Source organism: Procambarus clarkii, chromosome 20 (assembly GCF_040958095.1).
Source record: "Procambarus clarkii isolate CNS0578487 chromosome 20, FALCON_Pclarkii_2.0, whole genome shotgun sequence".
Lineage (NCBI taxonomy): Eukaryota > Metazoa > Arthropoda > Malacostraca > Decapoda > Cambaridae > Procambarus > Procambarus clarkii.
The window spans coordinates 45,743,090-45,765,679 of NC_091169.1; the positions used below are offsets into that span (position 1 = coordinate 45,743,090).

Consider the following 22,590-nt stretch of genomic DNA (forward strand, 5'->3'; position numbering starts at 1 on the left):
AATAGTTATCATTTTATACAAGTATAACTCTCACATAATAAACATAAAAGGAGTTTATCCAAAAACTGACAGAAGTGTTGTGTTTTGTGCGTTGTATCGTGTTTGTGGGCATTCGGGTGTGTTGTGTTTACGCTGGCGGGCGGCGTCCTTACCAACTCCGGATTATGTCTATTACATCACTAAATTTCATTTAATAACTATATGCCTGTTAAGTATAAGATTTTAATTGCTAATAGCATTATATTGTCGTTTTTATATGGAACACGTACACATATGCGAAACGTCGAAAGCTGGTGTCCGAAGTGGTAAAAATATTAGTGTGCGATGTTGTCAATGTACGGAGTGTCTTGTATCCCCCTTCCTCCTTGGATACAATGGGTAAGTCTAAAATAAAACACTACAATTGTTTACAGTTTAATTAGATGAATCGCGGCTTCAGTGACCGCTTGAACGAACACACCTCGACCAATCAATCATTTGAATGTTCCACCGAATAATTTTTTCCGAATACAATTTGTTCGGATCATCCGTGAATTTGTTAGAGTGGGGTTTGATAGAGCGAGGATGCACTGTACAGAGCACCACTTGGTTTCCGAACCCCTTGGGGACGAGACCCGTTGGTTAACATGTAAGTTCGTATACGAGAAATGGAGAAAAAAAAATAGAAAAATGTATGAAAAAACTCTAGGGGAAAAATCGACAGGTTCATAGCGTAAATGTGACCGTATTTTGTTTGTACTCACCAATAATTGAAATCCTGATCCGCTTATGTTGATGATCGATGTTGATGAAGCATAGTTATTTACATGGAAGAGGTGGTGGTGGATGTTGAAGTTGTTGGGGTTGACTGGGTCAGCATGCGATGAGTCAGGTGCAGGTGATGCAATGCGAGCTTTCTTGGAAGCCATTGCAAAAGACTCTTTAATTGACATTTGTTTCATTCCCTTGGCTCTTGTTTTTAAAAACTTCATATACAAATTGTACTGACTTCTCATGTCCTTAGTTTCATACTCGCTGTAACTTTTGAGTAATTTTCATTGCTTGGTGAAATTCACACGCCTTTTCCACGAGCAGCCAGCCTGCCACTGGCTTCTTCATCACCTCACATCTCTGTTTGTACCACTCCCACACTGCATTATCAACACTCTCCACCTTTGCTTTACTTACTACCTTTCTATTTCATATGGCCTTATCACTTTCACTTCTAGAGAAATAGTAAAAAATTATAGGTTTAGCCTTAAGAAGATCAAAAACAGTACTTTTACTAATGCCATATTCAGCGCACACGATACTTCTCGGGACACCGCTCTCCACCTTAATTATTTCAACTTTCTTCTCAAATGTCATCACTGACCTCTTTCTTTTATGTAACCCGCTTGTAGATGCTTTCACTGACACAATGCGTGCATTTGGAGTCGACATGGTGCACGGATGTTCCTTGATTGTGCTGATATGTAAAACAAAGTCACGGAATGAACACTCCAGTCTTGTGACAAATTCAATCAATGGGAACAATAGGCCGTGAATCTGTGACGTCACAGGGTAGCAGGCACCAGAGTAGTGGTGCCCGACACGGTCAGTGGGCAAACTAAACCATCTCTCACCCACCCACCACCACGCGGCGGTGCGACACTTGGCAAACCACTTCCTCACCCGAACTTGGTTCGTGTAGGGTAACCCCAACATCAGCCGGCGTGAAGCTTGGCGGACTACTTCCTACCCGAACTTAGTTTGTGTAGCGTGACTCCCCAACCCCAATCGGGAAACTGGAAGTTTCGGATAACTAAAGTTCAGGAACCAAGTGGTGCTCTGTACCAGTATACAATATTAGTAAATATAACGAATCATTGCCCATGTCTATGCTTATTAATATGAAGAAATTCCTCCAAAACTTGCAGAAATGAAAAAGAATTTACAGAGATATCTTATATTAAAAGCTGTTTTTAAACATTAAATTTATCAATTAAAACAGAGATAGTTGGATGCCGAAGATAACGGAGGGTATGCAAATATCAACTGTCAAGAACTATGTACATTATATGGTACAGTATATAAAGCAAATATATAATATGGGATGCAAAGAACTTTTATCATAACCTTTTGTACACATATGGAAAAAAAACTGACCCCAAAATTTCTATGATGTCATGATGTCATGTAGACATGATCATTTGAATGATGACTGAAGGAACTGGTGCTGGGATGGCTATAATACATCTCTATAGTTGTTTTACACTTCTGTATTCATGTACAGTAATCTCAACTCTTACAGGCTAAATAAAACACTTACGGCACAGTACACTACATATATGAAAACAAGAGGACAACATGTCTGTTCTTACCGACTAATTTCTGTTAATTGATTCCCTCAACCTTTACCTGTGTCTAGTAGCAGCAACACACATTCAAAACTTGTATGCGAGTTCTTAGATAAAAATACTACACATAAATGTGCAGAATATACAAACCTCACTATTAGTGACTTTGGGTGTGGAAGGGTGAAAGGGATCCACATTGCCTCCATCACCACCATTTCTGGCTCAAAATGGCACTATCACATGATAATGTATTCTCCCATCCCCTTCTTGCATCCTTTAGCATCTGTATAATGTTAATGTTTCTAGTATACACATAATTAAGAGAAATATAGCCAAAAATAAAAGTTCTCTTACTTTGTGAAGTTTACTAACTGCTAAGTTGATGTAGAAAATTTGAGTGCGAGTTACGGTCAGTTAACCAAATACAGTATTATCAATAAAAATTTATATAACTTTTCTAAGCTATCCAACTCAGTCACTTCCTAAAATAAGATCCATCCCACTTCCAGATACAATCTTCCACAGACAGAGCAGGTTAACACTCCCCACCAAGTAAGGCAGGAAACTTTTCAAACTGTCCCTGTCCAGTCATATTGATGCTAGGAAGAAACTGGAAAATGTAGATACAGTACAAGTGATTTACATGAACCCAAATAAATTTCCCCGGAGCAACTTGTCAACACTGACATCAAAAAGCTGATGTGCCTTGGCTAATATCACATGGAGCAAGTGGCACCCCATCCTCGGGGGAAAGGGGAAGGTGGCAAGTAAATACAGAGGAATATGAAGTACACTTCCATAGTAACACCCAACAGACAAAAAATTAAAAAATTGAAAAACACAAAATTGAAATAAATCAAGTGAGAAGGCAACGGATGCCAAAACAATCAGTAGTTTCAAAACATCACATGACAAAGTACTGGGAAGATGGGGCACCTTGAGTGTAGCTCTCGTCCTAAGTAATTATGTTGTGATAAGAGTATGCTCTATGCTAAATTTGGTCTTTACTACAAAAGAAGGAGATATTTGACATTATTTGACATTCAGTATCTTACTCCATTGGACAAGAGCAACCATGTCCTTTTGGAAATCAAATATGCAATATGTTATAATCTAGAAGAAAATGGGAAAAAAATTAAACAATTGAAAACCTTGATTTCATGAGAGAACAATATGGGGAACCTGGCAAGATCTTTAATGAATTTGATTGGAAAGATTTATTGTTAGGCAAGGAAGTAAATGGAAGTAAATGTTAGGGAAGGAAGTAAATGAGTCCAAATTTTGACCTCTAGTGTCCAATTCATAAAGCAGTTACGCAAGCACTTACGAACCTATACGTTTTTTCTCAATCTTTGGCGGCTTTGTTTACAATTGTTAATCAGTTAATGAGCTCCGAAGTACCATGAGGCTGTTTATAATAACAACAACAGTTGACTGGGAAGTTTTCATGCTTGTACACTGTTTAATAAATGTAATCAAAGCCATCAAAGATTGAGGAAAGACGTACATGTTCGTAAGTACTTGCATAACTGTTTCGTGAATCAGGCCCCTGGTAGTTAGCAGCAGGGAATTTCCAGATGAGCCCTCCACAGAACGTATACCCAGTATTTTCCAGCAATGCATCCCCCATGTAGTACCATCACCTGTACCTAATATTTCCAAGAATACATTTACAAACTACAGTACGTTAGTACAGTACCTGGAGCAGTATGCTGGCCGAGCACACACACAGTGGAAACATTGTGGTGATGGTGAGGATGGCAATGATTAATGCTGCCACACTATCTGCTGCTTGATAGTTGCTGTAAGGAATAAAGTACAAATATGTTATTGCATAATCAAAATATATATATTTATATGTATTTTAAGTTTACAATATCATATTTTTTGTATAATACCTGGTTGGTTGATACCTGGTTGATGGGGTTCTGGGAGTTCTTCTACTCCCCAAGCCCGGCCCGAGGCCAGGCTCGACTTGTGAGAGTTTGGTCCACCAGGCTGTTGCTTGGAGCGGCCCGCAGGGCCACGTACCCACCACAGCCCGGCTGATCCGGAACTTCTCTTAGAAAACCGTCCAGTTTTCTCTTGAAGATGTCCACGGTTGTTCCGGCAATATTTCTTATGCTCGCTGGGAGGACGTTGAACAACCGCGGACCCCTGATGTTTATACAGTGCTCTCTGATTGTGCCTATGGCACCTCTGCTCTTCACTGGTTCAATCTTGCATTTTCTTCCATATCGTTCAATCCAGTACGTTGTTATTTTACTGTGTAGATTTGGGACCTGACCCTCCAGTATTTTCCATGTGTATATTATTTGGTATCTCTCTCGTCTCCTTTCTAGAGAGTACATTTGGAGAGCTTTGAGACGATCCCAATAATTTAGGTGTTTTATCTCGTCTATGTCTATAATATGGCAGCAAATAAATTTTAGAAGTTATATACACTCAGAAGAAATTGTTGACCTGACGAAGTCAAGTCCTCTACTACTTCAGCTATATTTTTTAAATTTAAATAACCAGCGTTGAATGTAATGAAACGCCATTTTCTGGGCGAATCCCGGAGGCTCCCCGGAGGCATCCATGGCTGATATGGATATCCTAACTATTTTGCATCAGTCGATGTGGGTGGAGTTCTACGCCTACCGGGGACCACGAGCCAGAACCTGGGCCCCCTCAGAGAGGCAAGGGGAGCAATGGCCCATAGAATGCACATGTGATTTGGAGCATTCTATATCTGCCATCGACCGGGACAGGCACCCAGAAAGGTAAGTGCCCCAAAACAAACCCCTATTCTTGTTAACAACAAAATTGACAAATGAGTGGACAGAACTCCCCCAAAAGAAAAACAAGCAAACCAGCATGACGTCACACGAGCCGCGCCGCATGTCTGCGCAGCTCCCCCCTCCCCGGGAGGGGGAAGGGGGAGCCCCAGACCCCCGAGCCAGCGATCCACAACCCAGTTCTGAGGCTGGACATCAAAAACCGCGAAAAACCGCCGACCGGAGGGCGGGAGGGATGCCAGGGAGCCTCCAGGACTCACCCAGAAAATGGCGTTTCATTACATTCAACGCTGGTTTTCTGGGGGGAGCCCCTGCGGCTCCCCGGAGCTACCTCACCAAAGACTACCAAGAAAAACCAAGGGCACTTACCCGGAGGCGGTCGGTGCTCCACATCTCAAGACGAAGCCGAGACCACCGGCCGCAACTGCCGACCTAAGGCAACACAGGCCCGACTGGGCCCAGGAACGTTAACAAGGTAGCGTGCAGCCAGGACCCTGTTCGACCGCCAAAATCCCCATGCCCGAATGTCAGCCCAAGACATATTGCCGAAGACGGCAGCAAGAGCAGCAAACTTACGAACGTTATGGGCACAGGGATAGACCACAGGCTGGCTGGATTTAATAACCCTGCGGACGACCTGAGAGACCCAAACCCGTGAACAGGGAAGAAGGGAAACCGGATCAACCCAAAGCGCGTCCCCGGACACTGAAGCCGTGGCGCGCAGATAACGGCGGAGGGCCGCAACCGGACACAACACATGGTGAACCCCCGGCCTGACAAACCACGCATCAACAACCCAAGGACCCCTCCGGAAAGCAGCAGTCTCATTCTTCGCCAGAAAAGAGGGAGATGGCTGCAAACGAACAAACCGAAGACCACGACCAAAGGAGCAAAAACCTCTGCGCCGGAGAACAGCATGAAGCTCCGCTACGCGACCCCCAGAGGCTAATGCCAACAGAAAAAAGAGCCTTAGCAAAGCAATCTTGAACCGAAGGGGCCACCACAAAACGAGGAGTGGAAAGATAGAAGAGCACTCTGTCCAAGGACCAGGACGGAGGTGAAACAACGCCCGAGACAGCTTGCGAAACGGCACAGAAGTAACATCAATACCAAAAGCAAGCGGCTCTGCCAGCGCAGCACGATACGAGGCGACAGTATTAGGCATCAGATGACGGTCCTGAAACAACCAAGAGAGAAAGGACACCACCACCCGAACCGAAAGCGAGGAGCAACGACGAAGGGTCAAAAAGAACCGGAAGGACCGCCAGGAAACTTCATACTGCCGCCGAGAGGAAACTCGCAGGTGAGAAACCAACAAGGAAAGCACCTGCTCATCATAAAGATGGTGATAAACGCAAGTCAAAAACACCAAACGCGAAGACTCGCGGAGAAGAGCGAACCAGTCTCGTACCGGACTGGCCCGATCTCCTGACAAAGGCGGAGCTGCGGAAAAACTTTCGGGTTCGGACACCGAGCAAGCAGCGCCTGAAACCATGGCTGGGCCGGCCACCAAGGGGCCAAGAGGACCACACGACCCTGGTAAGTCTCCAAGCGAGCCAAGACCCGGAGCAGCAGCCGAACCGGGGGAAAGAGGTACAGGAACCCCCACCTCGACTAGTCCTGCCGAAAGGCATCGATCCCGACGGCCTCGCAGTCGGGGAAGGGCGCCACGTAAACCGGAAGACGCCTCGACCACGCCGACGCGAAGAGATCCACCTCCGGGCGCCCGAACGTCCGGCAGAGCCAACGGAAGGAGCCGGCATCGACCGTCCATTCCGTGGACAGGGGAACGAACCTGGACAGGCCGTCTGCCAGGACGTTGGACACCCCCTGGACGTGAACCGCCAGGAGAGCCAAACCCAGAGAACTCAGCAGACGAGTCACCCGAAGAGACCAACCCCAAAGAGCCAAGGACCGCATCGAACCCCCTCGGTTCAGACAATGAACCACTGGGGAGCAGTCCGAATGGAGCCGGATCGTCGATCCGCGGGCAACCCGAATCCTCCGAAGCGCAAACCATACCGCCGCGAACTCCCACACCGTGCTGTGGACCCGACGGAAGGACGGACCCCACCGTCCCTGGCCGGCCTGGTGAGCACTGGTCACAAAACCCCAGCCTAGAGACGACGCGTCTGTGTACACATCGAGCGAGGGCTCGGGTAGGCGCCAAGGCACTGAACCCCGAAAAACCCGAAGAAGAAGCCGGCGACGCAGCAGCCGACACAAAGCCCCCGGGGGTCGAACTCAGCGATCGCGAGAGAGGCGGAAGGGACGTCCCCGAAGGAACCAGAACAGCCGACGAAGCCAAACCCGACCCGGCGGGTAGACCAACATCGCGAAGTTCAGGCTGCCGCACAAACTCTCGAGCAACCGCCGGGTGACCCAGGTGACCCGGGAGCCCCCCAGAAACAGACCCAGGCGAGACCGCAGCCGAAGGAGAGACTCCGGAGGAAGAGACAAGGAAGCGGTCCGAAAGTCCCACACAAGACCCAGCCAGGACCGAACCTGGGAGGGCACCAGATGGGACTTCCGCCAGTTCACCAGGAACCCGAACCCGGCAAGCTGGGAAAGCACCAAATCCCTGGCAAGCAGACACGTGGACCGACTGGGAGCCCAAGCCAGCCAGTCGTCGAGGTAAGCCAACACCCGAACACCTAAGAGACGCAGACGGGCCACCACGACCCAGGTAAGGCGTGTGAACACGCGAGGTGCCAGGTTCAACCCGAAGGGAAGACAACGAAAGCAGTAGCACTGACGCCCCACAACAAAACCGAGCCAATCCCGGAACCCCACATGAATAGGGACGTGCCAATACGCGTCCTTGAGGTCCAGGGACACCATCCAAGAGCCTGGCTCCAACAGAAGCCGGACCTGGGACAGAGTGGTCATCCGAAACGAGGGGCAAGAAACCCAAGGGTTCAGACGGGACAAGTCCAGAATGAACCGCAGGTCCGCACAGTCCCGTTTCGGAACTGGAAACAGGCGAGAAACCCACCTGAGGGACGGAGTCGTTTCGACCACGCCCAAGCGCACCCACTCCAAGATGACCTGACGGAGCGCAGGAGAGGAAACCTGCCCCGTCAGCCCCGAATCCCCAGCAGGAGGCGGAGCCACCCAACGCCACCTCAGGCCGCGACAAACGACCCGAAAAGCCCACAAATCGTGAGACCAGGCATGAGCGAACAGAGACAGCTTCCCCCCTCATCACCCTGTCAATGGGGCGAACCGCGAAAGGGCCACTGCCCCTTATGAGAACCCGACCTGCGCGAAGAGCGAACACTGCGCCGACCAAGCACAGATGGGACCGCAGGCGGCACCGGCACCGAACCCGACACCTGTGGCCCACCCCGACGAACGGAACCGCGTGCCCTCGTATGACCCCGCCGGGAAGGAACCCCCCCGGTTCCCCCGGAGAACCAACAACTCAGACATAGGGCGGCAAGAGGAAGCCGCCGCCTGAATATAACGTTCTACCGCAGAAGCCTCAAAAAGCAGAGGACAAAAGGGAGAAGACAACCTAAGAACCAGGGCCCAAGCGGATTCCAAAGAGGAAGTCAGGACCGCCTGACGACACGCGAAGCTCGCAGCGAAAAACCACAGCAACGCCTCCCGCAGGATAGGCACAAAAAGCTTCAACATGGCAGACGACACCCGAGCAGCTGAGACCAAGGCATCAGACCCCGGAACGGCCCCAAGCGCCTCAACATCCTCCGCAAGCCAATCCACAGATAGCTCCAGGAGGGAAAAGAAACGCAGGACCAAAGCCAAAAAGCCACGAGCGTGCAAATCCTCCGCCACAAGAGCAGCCGACAGGGAAGGAACCTGCACATGGAGCTGCACCGCACCAACGTCCCGCAGAAGGGCAGGAGCAAAAAGACACTCATTAAGGTGCTCAAAATCGCCCCCCAGGTAAACCTGGACCTCCGTCAACGCCTCGTGCCACTCAAACGTGCGGGTTCGACAGAACGAGTCCCAAGCATCCAGCGAAAACAAGGGGCAGTCTGCAAGCCAGGACGACCCCGGAACCTCATAACGAACCCAGTAAGGACATGAAGATCTAAACCTGAAGGAAGAAGGATCCATTATGGAGGCGTACTCCGGGTCACGCAGGAGGGAAACCGCCAAGGCCGACCGCACCTCAGACGGAGATACCTGGTTGATACCTGGTTGATGGGGTTCTGGGAGTTCTTCTACTCCCCAAGCCCGGCCCGAGGCCAGGCTCGACTTGTGAGAGTTTGGTCCACCAGGCTGTTGCTTGGAGCGGCCCGCAGGCCCACATACCCACCACAGCCCGGTTGGTCCGGCACTCCTTGGAGGAATAAATCTAGTTTCCTCTTGAAAATGTCCACGGTTGTTCCGGCAATATTTCTTATGCTTGCTGGGAGGACGTTGAACAACCGCGGACCTCTGATGTTTATACAGTGTTCTCTGATTGTGCCTATGGCACCTATGCTCTTCATTGGTTCTATTCTACATTTTCTTCCATGTCGTTCACTCCAGTACGTTGTTATTTTACTGTGTAGATTTGGTACTTGGCCCTCCAGTATCTTCCAGGTGTATATTATTTGATATCTCTCTCGTCTTCTTTCTAGTGAGTACATTTGGAGGGCTTTGAGACGATCCCAATAATTTAGGTGCTTTATTGCGTCTATGCGTGCCGTATATGTTCTCTGTATTCCCTCTATTTCAGCAATCTCTCCTGCTTTGAAGGGGGAAGTGAGTACTGAGCAGTACTCAAGACGGGACAACACAAGTGCCTTGAAGAGTACAACCATTGTGATGGGATCCCTGGATTTGAAAGTTCTCGTAATCCATCCTATCATTTTTCTGGCTGTCGCAATATTTGCTTGGTTATGCTCCTTAAAAGTTAGGTCGTCAGACATTATTATTCCCAAATCCTTTACATGCTGTTTTCCTACTATGGGTACATTTGATTGTGTTTTGTACTCTGTATTATGTTTAAGGTCCTCATTTTTACCGTACCTGAGTACCTGGAATTTATCACTGTTAAACATCATGTTATTTTCTGATGCCCAGTCGAAAACTTTATTAATATCAGCTTGAAGTTTTTCAATGTCCTCAGCCGAGGTAATTTTCATACTGATTTTTGTGTCATCTGCAAAGGATGATACGAAGCTGTGACTTGTATTTTTGTCTATATCTGATATGAGAATAAGGAAAAGCAGTGGTGCAAGGACTGTACCCTGAGGTACAGAGCTTTTCACTGCACTTGGACTAGATTTTATATGGTTGACAGTTACTCGCCGAGTCCTGTTTGACAGAAAACTGAGTATCCAGCGTCCTACTTTACCGGTTATTCCCATTGACTTCATTTTGTGTGCTATCACGCCATGGTCACATTTATCGAAGGCCTTTGCGAAGTCCGTGTATATCACATCAGCATTCTGTTTCTCTTCTAATGCCTCGGTGACTTTGTCGTAGTGCTCAAGTAGCTGTGAGAGGCACGATCTTCCCGCTCGAAATCCATGTCGGCCTGGGTTATGAAGGTCATTGGTCTCCATGAAATTGGTGACCTGACTCCTAATCACTCTCTCAAATACTTTTATGATGTGCGATGTTAGTGCAACTGGTCTATAATTTTTTGCCAATGCTTTGCTCCCTCCCTTGTGTAGAGGGGCTATGTCTGGAGAGATGCGGGAAGCCGAAAACCTCCGGAAAGACGGAACCGAAGAGCCCACAGGGACACGGAACCAAACCCGGAGAGGAGCAGAACCCAAGTCCAAATCGTACGCAGAGGGGGGAAAGGAAAACCCCACTCCTTGCAACAGTAAGCCCCGCTCAGAAGGACGGAAAATCCAGGCGGGGTCCAATGGAGCCCAAGGCCCCAAGTCAGCTCCTCCCCAACCCCAGGAGCCTCCACACCAGGCCCCGGGGCCGAGCTGTCCTCCAAAGCCCCGGCCTCACAAGAAAAAGACGGGGCAGCCGAAAGCTCCGGAAGAGAAGGGGCCCACTGGTCAGACCCCGGAGCATCGCCCGGAGGGACAGACTCGAATGCCTCTGTAGCCCCCCCCCGGACGGGGCAACCCCTGAAACTGCCCAAGTCTCAGAAACCGCTAAACCCCACCCAACCCCGAAGCCCTCAGACGCTTAGGGGCCGGAAGCAGGGGGGGGGGGGGGACAGAATGAACCACCGAAGAGGAAGAACAAGAGGGCGCGGACGGAATCAAGGCCGAAGCGACCAACACCCCCAAGTCAGGGTCCCTATACACAAAGCGGGGCAGCTGCGGGGCGTCCGGGGAAGCAAGAACCCGCGCGCGTTGCAATAACCTAAACCTACCATGCAACGCACGAGCTGCCTGCACCCGAAGTAACTCGTCAGCAGACTGGGTGAATTGAGTCACAAACAAGCAACACAGCTCGCAGGACTCAGGGTCAAATGTGTCACCGACCCAACAGGCAGCATGACGGAGGCAAAAACAATGAGTCACCCTGAGACAAGGGCACAGAGCAACCCTCAAACTTGCACACAGCGAGAGGAGACGCAAGGGTCTCCTCCATCGGACCCAAGAGCCCCTGCGGGGTTTCCCAGGGCCCCTAGACTGGGTCTGCTAAGGGTTATCCCAGGCAGGGCACTGCTAACCGGCGTCCCAACTACCAAGCAATCTGCTAAAAGCTGAACCCACGGGACGTGTCCACTCGCGAGGGCAAGGCTGGGGGTGCCACCACACAAACGACCCTAATATAAGGGAAGGGAAAAACAAGGCAGACCCCCCCCCACCAGGCAAAAAGAAAAAGAAAAGAAAAACCACCTAAGTGGACAACGTACCCAGAGGGAACAGAGCCAGCCGCTGTTATAGGTGAAAACTAGCTACGCAGTACCCTGCGCCCCACCAGTGCAATGACTACCATTTACCCCAAGGTAAACAAGGGAGGAAAACCCCCAAACACTCAGGGCGGCTAAACGCCAAGCAGCGAAAAGCCAACAGAGGTAGACCCAAGGTGACTTGTGGAAGGCAACCCCAAGCCCCAAGGGTGGTACTTACAGGGCACTCAGGGAAGGTGACCCTAAGCACATGCAGCCCGAGTACCTGACAATACTACTCCCAGCTCACACGACCACCGTAAGAGCAGCACTGAAAACAAGTCACAGCACTGAAACTAGACTGGAGCTGGAGCCACACGACCATGCACTATCCCATCAGCCGAGGAACTGGGGTGTGGATCGCCGGCTCAGGGGTCTGGGGCTCCCCCTTCCCCCTCCCGGGGAGGGGGGAGCTGCGCAGACATGCAGCGCGGCTCGTGTGACGTCATGCTGGTTTGCTTGTTTTTTTTTGGGGGGAGTTCTGTCCACTCATTTGTCAATTTTGTTGTTAACAAGAATAGGGGTTTGTTTTGGGGCACTTACCTTTCTGGGTGCCTGTCCCGGTCGATGGCAGATATAGAATGCTCCAAATCACATGTGCATTCTATGGGCCATTGCTCCATTCTATGGGGGCCAGGTTCTGGCTCGTGGTCCCCGGTAGGCCTAGAACTCCATCCACATCGACTGATGCAAAGTAGTTAGGATATCCATATCAGCCATGGATAGCTCCGGGGAGCCGCAGGGGCTCCCCCCAGAAATTATTATTAATAACTTTAGGAACAATCTATGAATTTAAATAATGTTAGGGAGTAAAAGCAGGTTTGTTATAATAAACAAAACTATGCTATATGTTATGTTTTTAATATACCAAGGACCCAGGCATTCACACAAGCTTAAATAGGATATTCATTGTGTCGAGGGAAAGGCAGCCAGTTTATACATACAGTCCATGTTAGACTTGTATGAAGGTCTCACCCCCCAAAGAGTCGATTTACTGGCCCTGCCCAGGATGCAACCCCCGTAACAAGCTGACTAACTCCTGGGTACCTATGTACTGATAGGTGGACAGGAGCATTAGGCGATAGAAAATGTGCCCAACAATTTCTGTCCCGCTCGGGATTCAATCCCAGAATTCTCAATTTTGGGGTCAAGAATGAACCCAACTGTAATACTAATACCCTGGTAGTACAGTATATCTGTATACCTGTTACAATATTCATCTACAGTATAATCCAGTGAGACATCATCTATACTTGCAGGTACAGTACATCATCTCTCAAAGTCCTCACAAGTATTATCTATTGTCAGATCATCTATAGTCAGTCATGCTATATCTTTAGGTCAACAGCAAAGGTCTGACACTGTACATGATTACTGCAACAGGTATACAGTATTTCATCTAGACTCATATAAGACATTTGAAAAATTTGAAATTCAAGATCTGTATTGTAAGGAAAAAACCTCGATACTGTAATTAGATCCACCTCTCCACTTTTTGGGGATGGGGAGGAAGTAGCCGAGCAGGGTCAGCCGGGCCGTCCACCTGGCCGGCCGGCCAGCCACCCACCCGCCCGCCTACCTGCCTGCCTGGCTGGCTGGCTGGCTGGCCGCCCACCCGACCTGTCCAGAGGTCACAAGGGCCCAAGCAGGGTCAAAAGGAGCCCAAGAGCTCCAAGTGGACTCCTCAAGAGCCCCAGGAATTCCAGACAAAGGCCCCCATCCATGCCCGCCACCCATGAAGAAAAGGCGGAGTCCAGGGGGAAAAACTTCCAAGAAAGGAATCTGCTGGTTCGACCCAGAAGCACCGGCGGGAAAATGGACTCAATCACCTCTGCAGCCAAATCGGAAGGAGCAGCCCCTGAAGTCACCAGAGCCTCATCTCAAACTTAACCCTGCCCCCGACAGGGTTCTGAAACCCAAAGACATTTGGGAGCAGGGGGCAGGGGGGAGCAGGGCGAACAACACCCAACTGGGAAGGAAGAGGGGGCACAGACTGAACCACGGCCGAAGCGACCAATGCCACCAAAACCCAAGCGTGGCAGTTCTGCAGTCTCCAACCAGGCAACCAACCTGACCCGTTGCAAGAATGAGAACTGAGCATGCAACACAGCCGCTGCCTGATCCCTGAGATCAATCGACAAGTGCATTCCTCGTTGTTATGGACCCGAGTCCATCGTCGGAGCATGGAGCAGTGACGACAACGCCATCTGAGAGTCCGCTCCCGAAACCCCCTCCAAATGGACGACGCCATCTAGTGGTGACAGGATATGCCGGCAATAGGCGCTGGATTCCCGTCTTAATTGACTAGTGGAGTAGCCGCTGCTGACCTCTGGTGAGGTAGTGCTTAGACAGTGAACGCCATCTATGGAGTTAAGAGGTGGACGTTTCTGTCTAAGCTTGTGAGCGATGTTCCCTAGAGCGTCCCAGTATTAATGACGTGTCTGGTTTATATAAATCAGGTACAATAAGCACTTATATCTAAGCAAATGGGCCGAAAAAGCACTAACTCTTTAAGTAGGTGGGCGTTTCTGTAAGTGATGTTTCCTGGTGGCCCCAGGTCATGTCCCCAGTACTGATGACGTGTCTGGTTTCAGAGTCGACCTGGGACTGCAGTGTTGGACGATGGGGCAGTCTACCCAAGGCAGCCAAGGTCTCTTCACCAGTCTGCTTTGAAGAAGCTGTGAGCCACCCCCGGACGAACTCTGTTGAGAGTATAATAGCCTGCCTAAAGACTGGCAGTGTCGGGAATCGCCTTACCCGGGGTTGGCTGGTGGAAGAGACCACCCACTGGGGTGCTGTATGAGGAGAGTGACCAGCGAGTCACACGAGGCTCCTGGCTAGGGCTCGCAACCCTAGTATCGGTCGTGGAGTGGCCTATACAGCGGAGCTGATCGGTACCTGCCAGCTACAGGCTGGATTGTGGTTGAAGGCCTCCACGACGAAGCATCCAGTGGGACTGATTTGGCTGGCCTGTGGCCAGGGTAGATTCGGGGTAGTCAGCGTGGATTCATCGTGGGCCACGGAAGAAAGAACCAGGGCTACCCAGAGTGAGCATCGCCAAATATCCAGTGTCTTCGGAGGAAGACGGAACTGTATATAAGTGTAGTTATAATCCCCGTGTGTGACCTGTTTTATATATATATATATATGGTGGTGGCAAATATATTTGAAGGAAAATTCTCATAATTTAGTGTACTTGTATACCTCCCCTATTGTTGTAACTTGCGTTACGGGGCTCACCCCTTGAAAGCCTCTACTAACTTGGGACCGGATTCCCAAACTCTACTACCATCAGAGAAGAACCCGGTTGCGTCCCAGTAGGGCCGTAACACTCGTGTACTTCACGAGGAATGTGAAGTACAAGCGGGAAACTAATCCCACAAGACTTTGGGTCGTAGGTGTCCCCAACCCCACTGGCAGCCTGACGGAGACAGTACAGATGACCGTCTCCCTGAGGCAGGGGAGACGAAAAACCTTCAACCTGACACAAGGCGGGAGTGGGCTCGGGAGAAGTATCCATGCTACGACTGAGCCCACAGGGGTTTTCCAGGTCCTGTAGAGTGAATGAGCCCTACAGCAAGCCCAGGCACTGGGGCCAGCTAAGCCGGTAGAACCCTGTCTATTAGCAGGCAACCGCAGGCAATCCGTTTCAGCAGACATGAAACCTCGGGAGCAACCGAGGAAAACTACCACCACAAATCTAGGCATGTCTATTAAGTGGCTAATCAGACCACCTCTGTTCACACAGGCGTAAATGGCAGAAAGTTAAAAACAAAGCTCCCAAAATCACATAGCTAGCAAACTAGCAGTCAGAGAGAAACATCAGCCGTCGTGTTGGAAGTAAAGCTGACTGCGCCAGCCGCAATGCGCCCCAACCAGCAAAAACACACTACTACCCAGAGCAAGACGGAAAGCCCCAAGACCCCCGACGCACCCCAAGGGCAAATACAACCTCAAGCAAGTCAGTCTTAAACAGGGAGCGAGTTTCTAACGCCCCAGGGAAGATGACCCTGACATGCAAGGGTAGTTAGTACAAACAGAGCACCTAGGGAAGGTGACGTACTTCCCTAAGTGCGTACGTAGGAAGGTGAAGTACTAACATGAGCACCTAGGCTCATGCTGCTCCTGTACACTAAGACACCTGGCCACCACACTACACCACACACACAGCTGGAACAGTCACACAGGACGAAATTCCATAACAGGAATTTAAGGCCAGAGGTGACTGGAGTGGTGGGCTGCCGGCACCCCCTCCCCACTCTGGGGAGGGGGAGGAGGTAGGGGGAGCACTAACGACCGGGAGTGCTAGTCGTATGAAGTATTGCTTGTTTGTTTTCTTTCTGGGAAAGTTCTTTTGCTCTTTCCAGACGTAGGTCTCAATTTTCACCAGACTGTAGATTGTTTTGTTTCGCCTATCTTTCTAGGTGCTTTTCCTGGTCGATGGCAATTATGACATACTATACTTTAAATGTAAAGTGCTCATAGGCCATTAATCCCTGCACCTATTTTAAGGGGCCAGGTTCTGACTCCTGGTTCCCGGTAGGTTAAGGACTCCTGTGACTGATGATCCCAAACTAATATAGCACTACTGTATACCAGTTTGGATAGCTTTAGGGAGCCGATGGGGGCTCCCCACAGAAAAGATAAGTTTATCTCCTTACTCTAATAAAGGGCAGTTACTTGAGAAACCTTTGAAGATGTGGAAGAATTATCTGTTTTATGCGAGTAAGGGCAAATTATTGACAGAAGGAAATTTAAGTTAATTTTCCAGAAATCTGTGAATAATAGCAGGCGGATGACAGGCGGAGGTCATTAAAGATTTTTTTTCAAAAAGTTTGTTTTGAAAATATTTAGCTGTATAGCCGGCAGGTAGTGCCAAAAATCATTGTGACGGTCTAAATGTGACCCTGGCACACTGTTCCCATTTGAATTCTTGCAATCTCAACCAGCCTATGTTCATCCCGTATCCCAGACACCAATGCCATTTTGGGAGAATCTAGCCCCAAGTGTGGGGCATCCAATTTTGAACAAAGATAGACATTCTCTCCCTTGTAGTATAGACTGAAACCAGAGGATTATGCTTAAAATGTAATACTGTCCAAGTCATTTTCCTATGGATTTTGCAAAACAGACACACACATGCTTTATTAGGCAAAAATAATCAACTTACTACATCTGAAGAATTAGATGATCTGTTAATATTGCTAGAAATCCAGCAATTGATATTAAAACAACTGGATCCACTCTTGGTAGAAGGATTCTTGTTAAAGCTGGAACATAGTTGCAGAGACTGAAACAAATGATTACATTATTATTATGGAAAACATATTCGTTGGCTAAAATAAAAAAAGAACTGGGGAATGATACTGGGGAAAGAGAAGATTATTATGGAGAAGAGGAGAAGGTCAAAGGGAAGGAGGGGAAAGGGAAGATGAGAGAGGGAGAAGGGAGAGAAGGATAATATGGTTTTAGGAAAAGTTGTTCTGCTGCTGACCTTTGTTGTGCTGAACTTTTCAAAACACTTCAAGCTAATACAGAAGAGGAAGAAGCAAGGTATGTCAGAAAAAATTTAACAATGTAGTGCCAATGAGGAAATCAAAATCAAGATGCAAACTATTTGGATAGAATTCATTGAAAATAATAATAACTTATTGAAAGTCTTATACATATAGGAACCAAACTTTGACAGAATGGAAGAAGGCATATCTGGGAAGAAATATCTATACTGTTTGCATTCTTGGCAACTCAAATTTTAAAAGAATAAACTTGATTAACAAACATGAAATAGAGAAGCATAAGTTTTTTAGAATTTGTTGAGTGCTTCTGCATAGTGCATATATAACATATGGAGATAACACAGGAAAATAATATTTGACTTAGTATTAGCCAACACACACAAATAAGAATCATTAAAATAGAAAAGAAGTTAGTGAAGAGTCATCACAGGGGAATTAAAGTTAATAGAGCATGGAAAAGTTGTGAGAGAAAACTTGTTGAAGCATCAGTTTACCATTAGGCTGAATTTGAAGAAGTGAGGAATTACATGGAAAAGGGTAGATAGGACAGACCTGATCATGGAAGGTGAATAGTCCTTGGGATGTGACGTGACTTTTGCAACAGGTGACTTGCCACTGGGTTATAATGCAGTTGCAAATTATTACTCATTTAAAACTTTCTAACTGAAACCCAAGGATGGAGTATGCTTGCCATATAAATTAATTAGGTAAAATAATAATGACAAAATGGATAAAAAAAAAAAAAAAAAAAAAAAAAAAAAAAAAAAAAAAAAAAGTGTTGAATGCAATGAAACGCCGTTTTCTGGGTGAGCCCCTTCGGTTCCCTGTAGCTATCGGGCTAATAAGCGATATAGTAGACTAGGGCATTAGTCAATGGAGTTCAGCCTACCGGGGACCACGAGCCAGAACCTGGTCCCTTGAGAGAGGCACAGGAAGCAATAGCTCCTGAAAAACCCCCATGGATGGGGGCTTTCCTAATCTGCCATCAACTGGGGTTAGGCACCCAGAAAGGTAGGCATAACAAAACAGACCCCACATGGTAAGAAAATTGCGACCGAAAACCGAACAGTCAAAACTTCCACAAATCTCAAGGAAACACGCAAACGTCACGCATCGCTGCCGCATTGCTCGTCCATGCAGCCCCCCTCATAAACCCGAAGGGGCAGGGGGGAGCACCAGACCCTCCACACCAGCAATCCAGAAACTCCAGTTCGAAGGCTTAGCATCAAAACAATGCAAAAAAAATGTCGACAGGAGGGAGGGAGGGTGCCAGGGAGCCTCCCGGAGGCTCACCCAGAAAATGGCGTTTCATTACATTCAACGCTGGTTTTCTGAGGGGAGCCCCCTTTGGCTCCCTGGAGTTACATAACCAAAGATGAGGAAAAGAGAGAGACTTACCCGGGAGGCAGCCGTCATTCACTCATCAACTTGAAGTCTAGATAACCGGCTGCAACCTGCGACCCCAAGCCACACACACACTAGGAAGGATAAGAAACGTAGACGATTGTCATGCCCTTCAAGATGACCTGGACAAAATAAGTATATGGAGCACCACTTGGCAAATGGAATTTAATGTTAATAAATGCCATGTTATGGAATGTGGAATTGGAGAACGTGAACCCCACACAACCTATATATTATGTGAGAAATCTTTAAAGAATTCTGATAAAGAAAGAGATCTAGGAGTGGTTCTAGATAGAAAACTATCACCTGAGGACCACATAAAGAATATTGTGCAAGGAGCCTATGCAATGCTTTCTAACTTCAGAATTGCATTTAAATACATGGATGGCGATATACTAAAGAAATTGTTCATGACTTTTGTTAGGCCAAAGCTAGAATATGCAGCTGTTGTGTGGTGCCCATATCTTAAGAAGCACATCAACAAACTGGAAAAGGTGCAAAGACATGCTACTAAGTGGCTCCCAGAACTGAAGGGCAAGAGCTACGAGGAGAGGTTAGAAGCATTAAATATGCCAAAACTAGAAGACAGAAGAAAAAGAGGCGATATGATCACTACGTACAAAATAGTAACAGGAATTGATAAAATCGACAGGGAAGACTTCCTGAGACCTGGAACTTCAAGAACAAGAGGTCATATATTTAAACTAGCTAAACACAGATGCCGAAGAAATATAAGAAAATTCACCTTCGCAAATAGAGTGGTAGACGGTTGGAACAAGTTAAGTGAGAAGATGGTGGAGGCCAAGACCGTCAGTAGTTTCAAAGCGTTATATGACAAAGAGTGCTGGGAAGACGGGACACCACGAGCGTAGCTCTCATCCTGTAACTACACTTAGGTAATTACACTTAGGTAATTACACACACAACCCGAGTAAATGCAAAGTAATGAAACTAGGCAGTGGAAACAGGAGGCCAGACACAGGATACAGAATAGGAGATGATGTACTTAATGAAACAGACAGAGAGAAAGATCTAGGAGTTGATATCACACCAAACCTGTCTCTTGAAGCCCACATAAAGAGAATAATGTTTGCGGCATATGTGAGGCTGGCTAACATCTGAACGGCGTTCAGGAACCTGTGTAAGGAATCATTCAGAATCTTGTACACCACATATGTAAGACCAATCCTGGAGTATGCGGCCCCAGCATGGAGCCCGTACCTTGTCAAGCACAAGATGAAGCTGGAAAAAGTCCAAAGGTGTGCTACTAGACTGGTCCCAGAACTAAGAGGCATGAGTTATGAGGAAAGGCTGCAGGAAATGCACCTTACGACACTGGAAGATAGAAGAGTAAGGGGGGACATGATCACAACGTACAAAATCCTCAGGGGAATCGACCGGGTAAACAAGGATGAACTATTCAACAGTGGAGGGATGCGAACAAGGGGACACAGGTGGAAACTGAGTACCCAAATGAGCCACAGAGACATTAGAAAGAACTTTTTCAGTGTCAGAGTAGTTAGTAAATTGAATGCACTAGGAAGTGATGTGGTGGAGGCTGACTCCATACACAGTTTCAAATGTAGATATGACAGAGCCCAGTAGGCTCAGGAATCTGTATATCAGTTGATTGACGGTTGAGAGGCGGGACCAAAGAGCCAGAGCTAAACCCCCGCAAACACAACTAGGTGAGTACAACTAGGTGAGTACACACACACACACACACACGAATGCCCAGGATCAGGAATGTTCACCAAATACCTGGCAGCCAGGACCCCGTTCGACCTCCAAAATCCCCATGCCCGAATATCAACCCAAGACATATTGCCGAAGACGGCAACCAAAGCAGCAAACTTATGTAAGTCATGGGCACGAGGATAGACTGCAGGCTGGCTAGACCAACCAAGCATCAATGACACAAGGACCCCTCCAGAAAGCGGCTGTCTCGTTCTTCGCCAGAAAAGAAGGAGAAGGCTGCAACCGAACAAATCAACTACCAGGACGAAAATAGCAGAAACCCCTGTCCATGAGGAGAGCATGAAGCTCACCAACCCAACCCCCAGAGGCCAATGCCAACAGAAAGAGACCCTTGGAAAGGAAAGGGAACTATCAGGAGAAAGTGCCAAGCCATTACGACTATATGGAAACCCTTGGAAAAAAATCCTGAACCAAAGAGGCCACCATGAACCAGGAGAATAGAGAAAGGAGAGCAATCTGTCCAAAGACTATGATGGGCCAGGCAGTGCATGAGCAAGCCGGAGGTGAAAAAGAATCAGAAGGCTTACGGAATGGGGCGGAAGAGACATTCACCCCAAATGCAAGCTGGAGCGGCTCTGCCAGCACGCACAATACGAAGTGACACTATTTTGCATCGGATAACGGTCCAGAAAAAAAGCCAAGAAAGAAAGTACAAGACAACCCAATCAGAAATAGAAGACAACCTACGAAGAGAGAGAGAGAAAATGGCTGAAAGAACGCCAGAAAACTTCATACTGTCGCAGAGACGAAGCTCTCAGGTGGGGCACCATCAACGAAGCCACCTGATCACCATGCAAGTGGTGATAAACCTGCATCAGAAAGACTGGACGCGAAGAGTGGAGGAGAAGCCTGAACAAGCCACGTACCGGACCGGTCTGACCTGCTAAAATGAGGCGGAGCCGTGAAAAACGCCCCAGGTTCGCATACTGAGCAAGCAGCACCTGAAACCAAGGCTGGGCCGGCCACCATGGGGCCATGAAGACAACTCTCCCATGGTAAGACTCCAACTGAGCCTGAGATTTCGCAAAAGCCTTCGACAAATGTGACCATGGTGTTATTACACATAAAATGCGTGCAAAAGGAATTACCAGAAAAATAGGCAGATGGATCTACAATTTCCTGACTAATAGAACCCAATGTGTAATAGTCAACAAAATGAAATCCGGACCATCAACCTTAAAGAGCTCAGTCCCCCCAGGGTACTGTGCTTGCTCCAGTACTTTTTCTCATCCTCATATTGGACACAGACAAGGACACAATCTATAGCACTGTATCATCCTTTGTAGATGACACTAGGATTTTTATGAGAGTAGACAACAGAGAGCACACAGCAAACCTCCAATCAGATGTAAATCAGATCTTTCAATGGGCTACAGAAAATAATATGATAATTAATGAAGATAAGTTCCAGCTCTTGTGCTATGGAAAAAGATGCAAGTATAAAAGCAGAAACCCCGTACAAAATGCAGTCAAATCATAACATATAACAAAAATGCAATGTAAAGGACTTGGGTGTACTCATGTTGGAAGACCTTACCTTTAAAGAACACAATAAAGTAGCCGTCACAACTGCAAGATAATTGACAGGTAGGATAACAAGAACTATTCAAACTAGAGATGCTATACCAATGATGATACTCTTCAAGATGCTAGTGCTTTCTAGAGTGGAATACTGCTGCATAATGACAGCCGCTTTCAAAGCTGGAGAAATTGCTGAACTGGAGAGCGTGCAAAGATCCTTTACTGCTAGAATCCACTCAGTAAAACATCTAAACTATTGGGACCGACTGAAATGCCTAAATCTGTATTCTCTTGAGCGCAGGCAGGAGAGATACATAATAATTTACATGTGGAAAACAGTAGAGGGGCTGGTCCCAAACCTGCACACAGAAATAACATCACACGAGATCAGAAGACATAGCAGGATGTGTAGAATGTCCCCATTGAAGAGCAGAGATGCAACAGGTACTCTGAGAGAGAACTTCTATCAA

General features: G+C 47.7%; 1 protein-coding gene across 1 annotated transcript in view; it reads right to left on the reverse strand.

Moving 5' to 3' along the window:
• The window catches only part of LOC123755297 (zinc transporter 6), a gene marked incomplete at its 5' end in the record, with an annotated part of 70,304 nt that overhangs the window by 32,250 nt on the left and 15,464 nt on the right, over positions 1 to 22,590 (reverse strand). Inside the window, 2 exon segments of the mRNA XM_069327907.1 lie at positions 4,018 to 4,120; positions 17,092 to 17,211. Of these exon segments, the coding sequence (XP_069184008.1) occupies positions 4,018 to 4,120; positions 17,092 to 17,211 (223 nt within the window).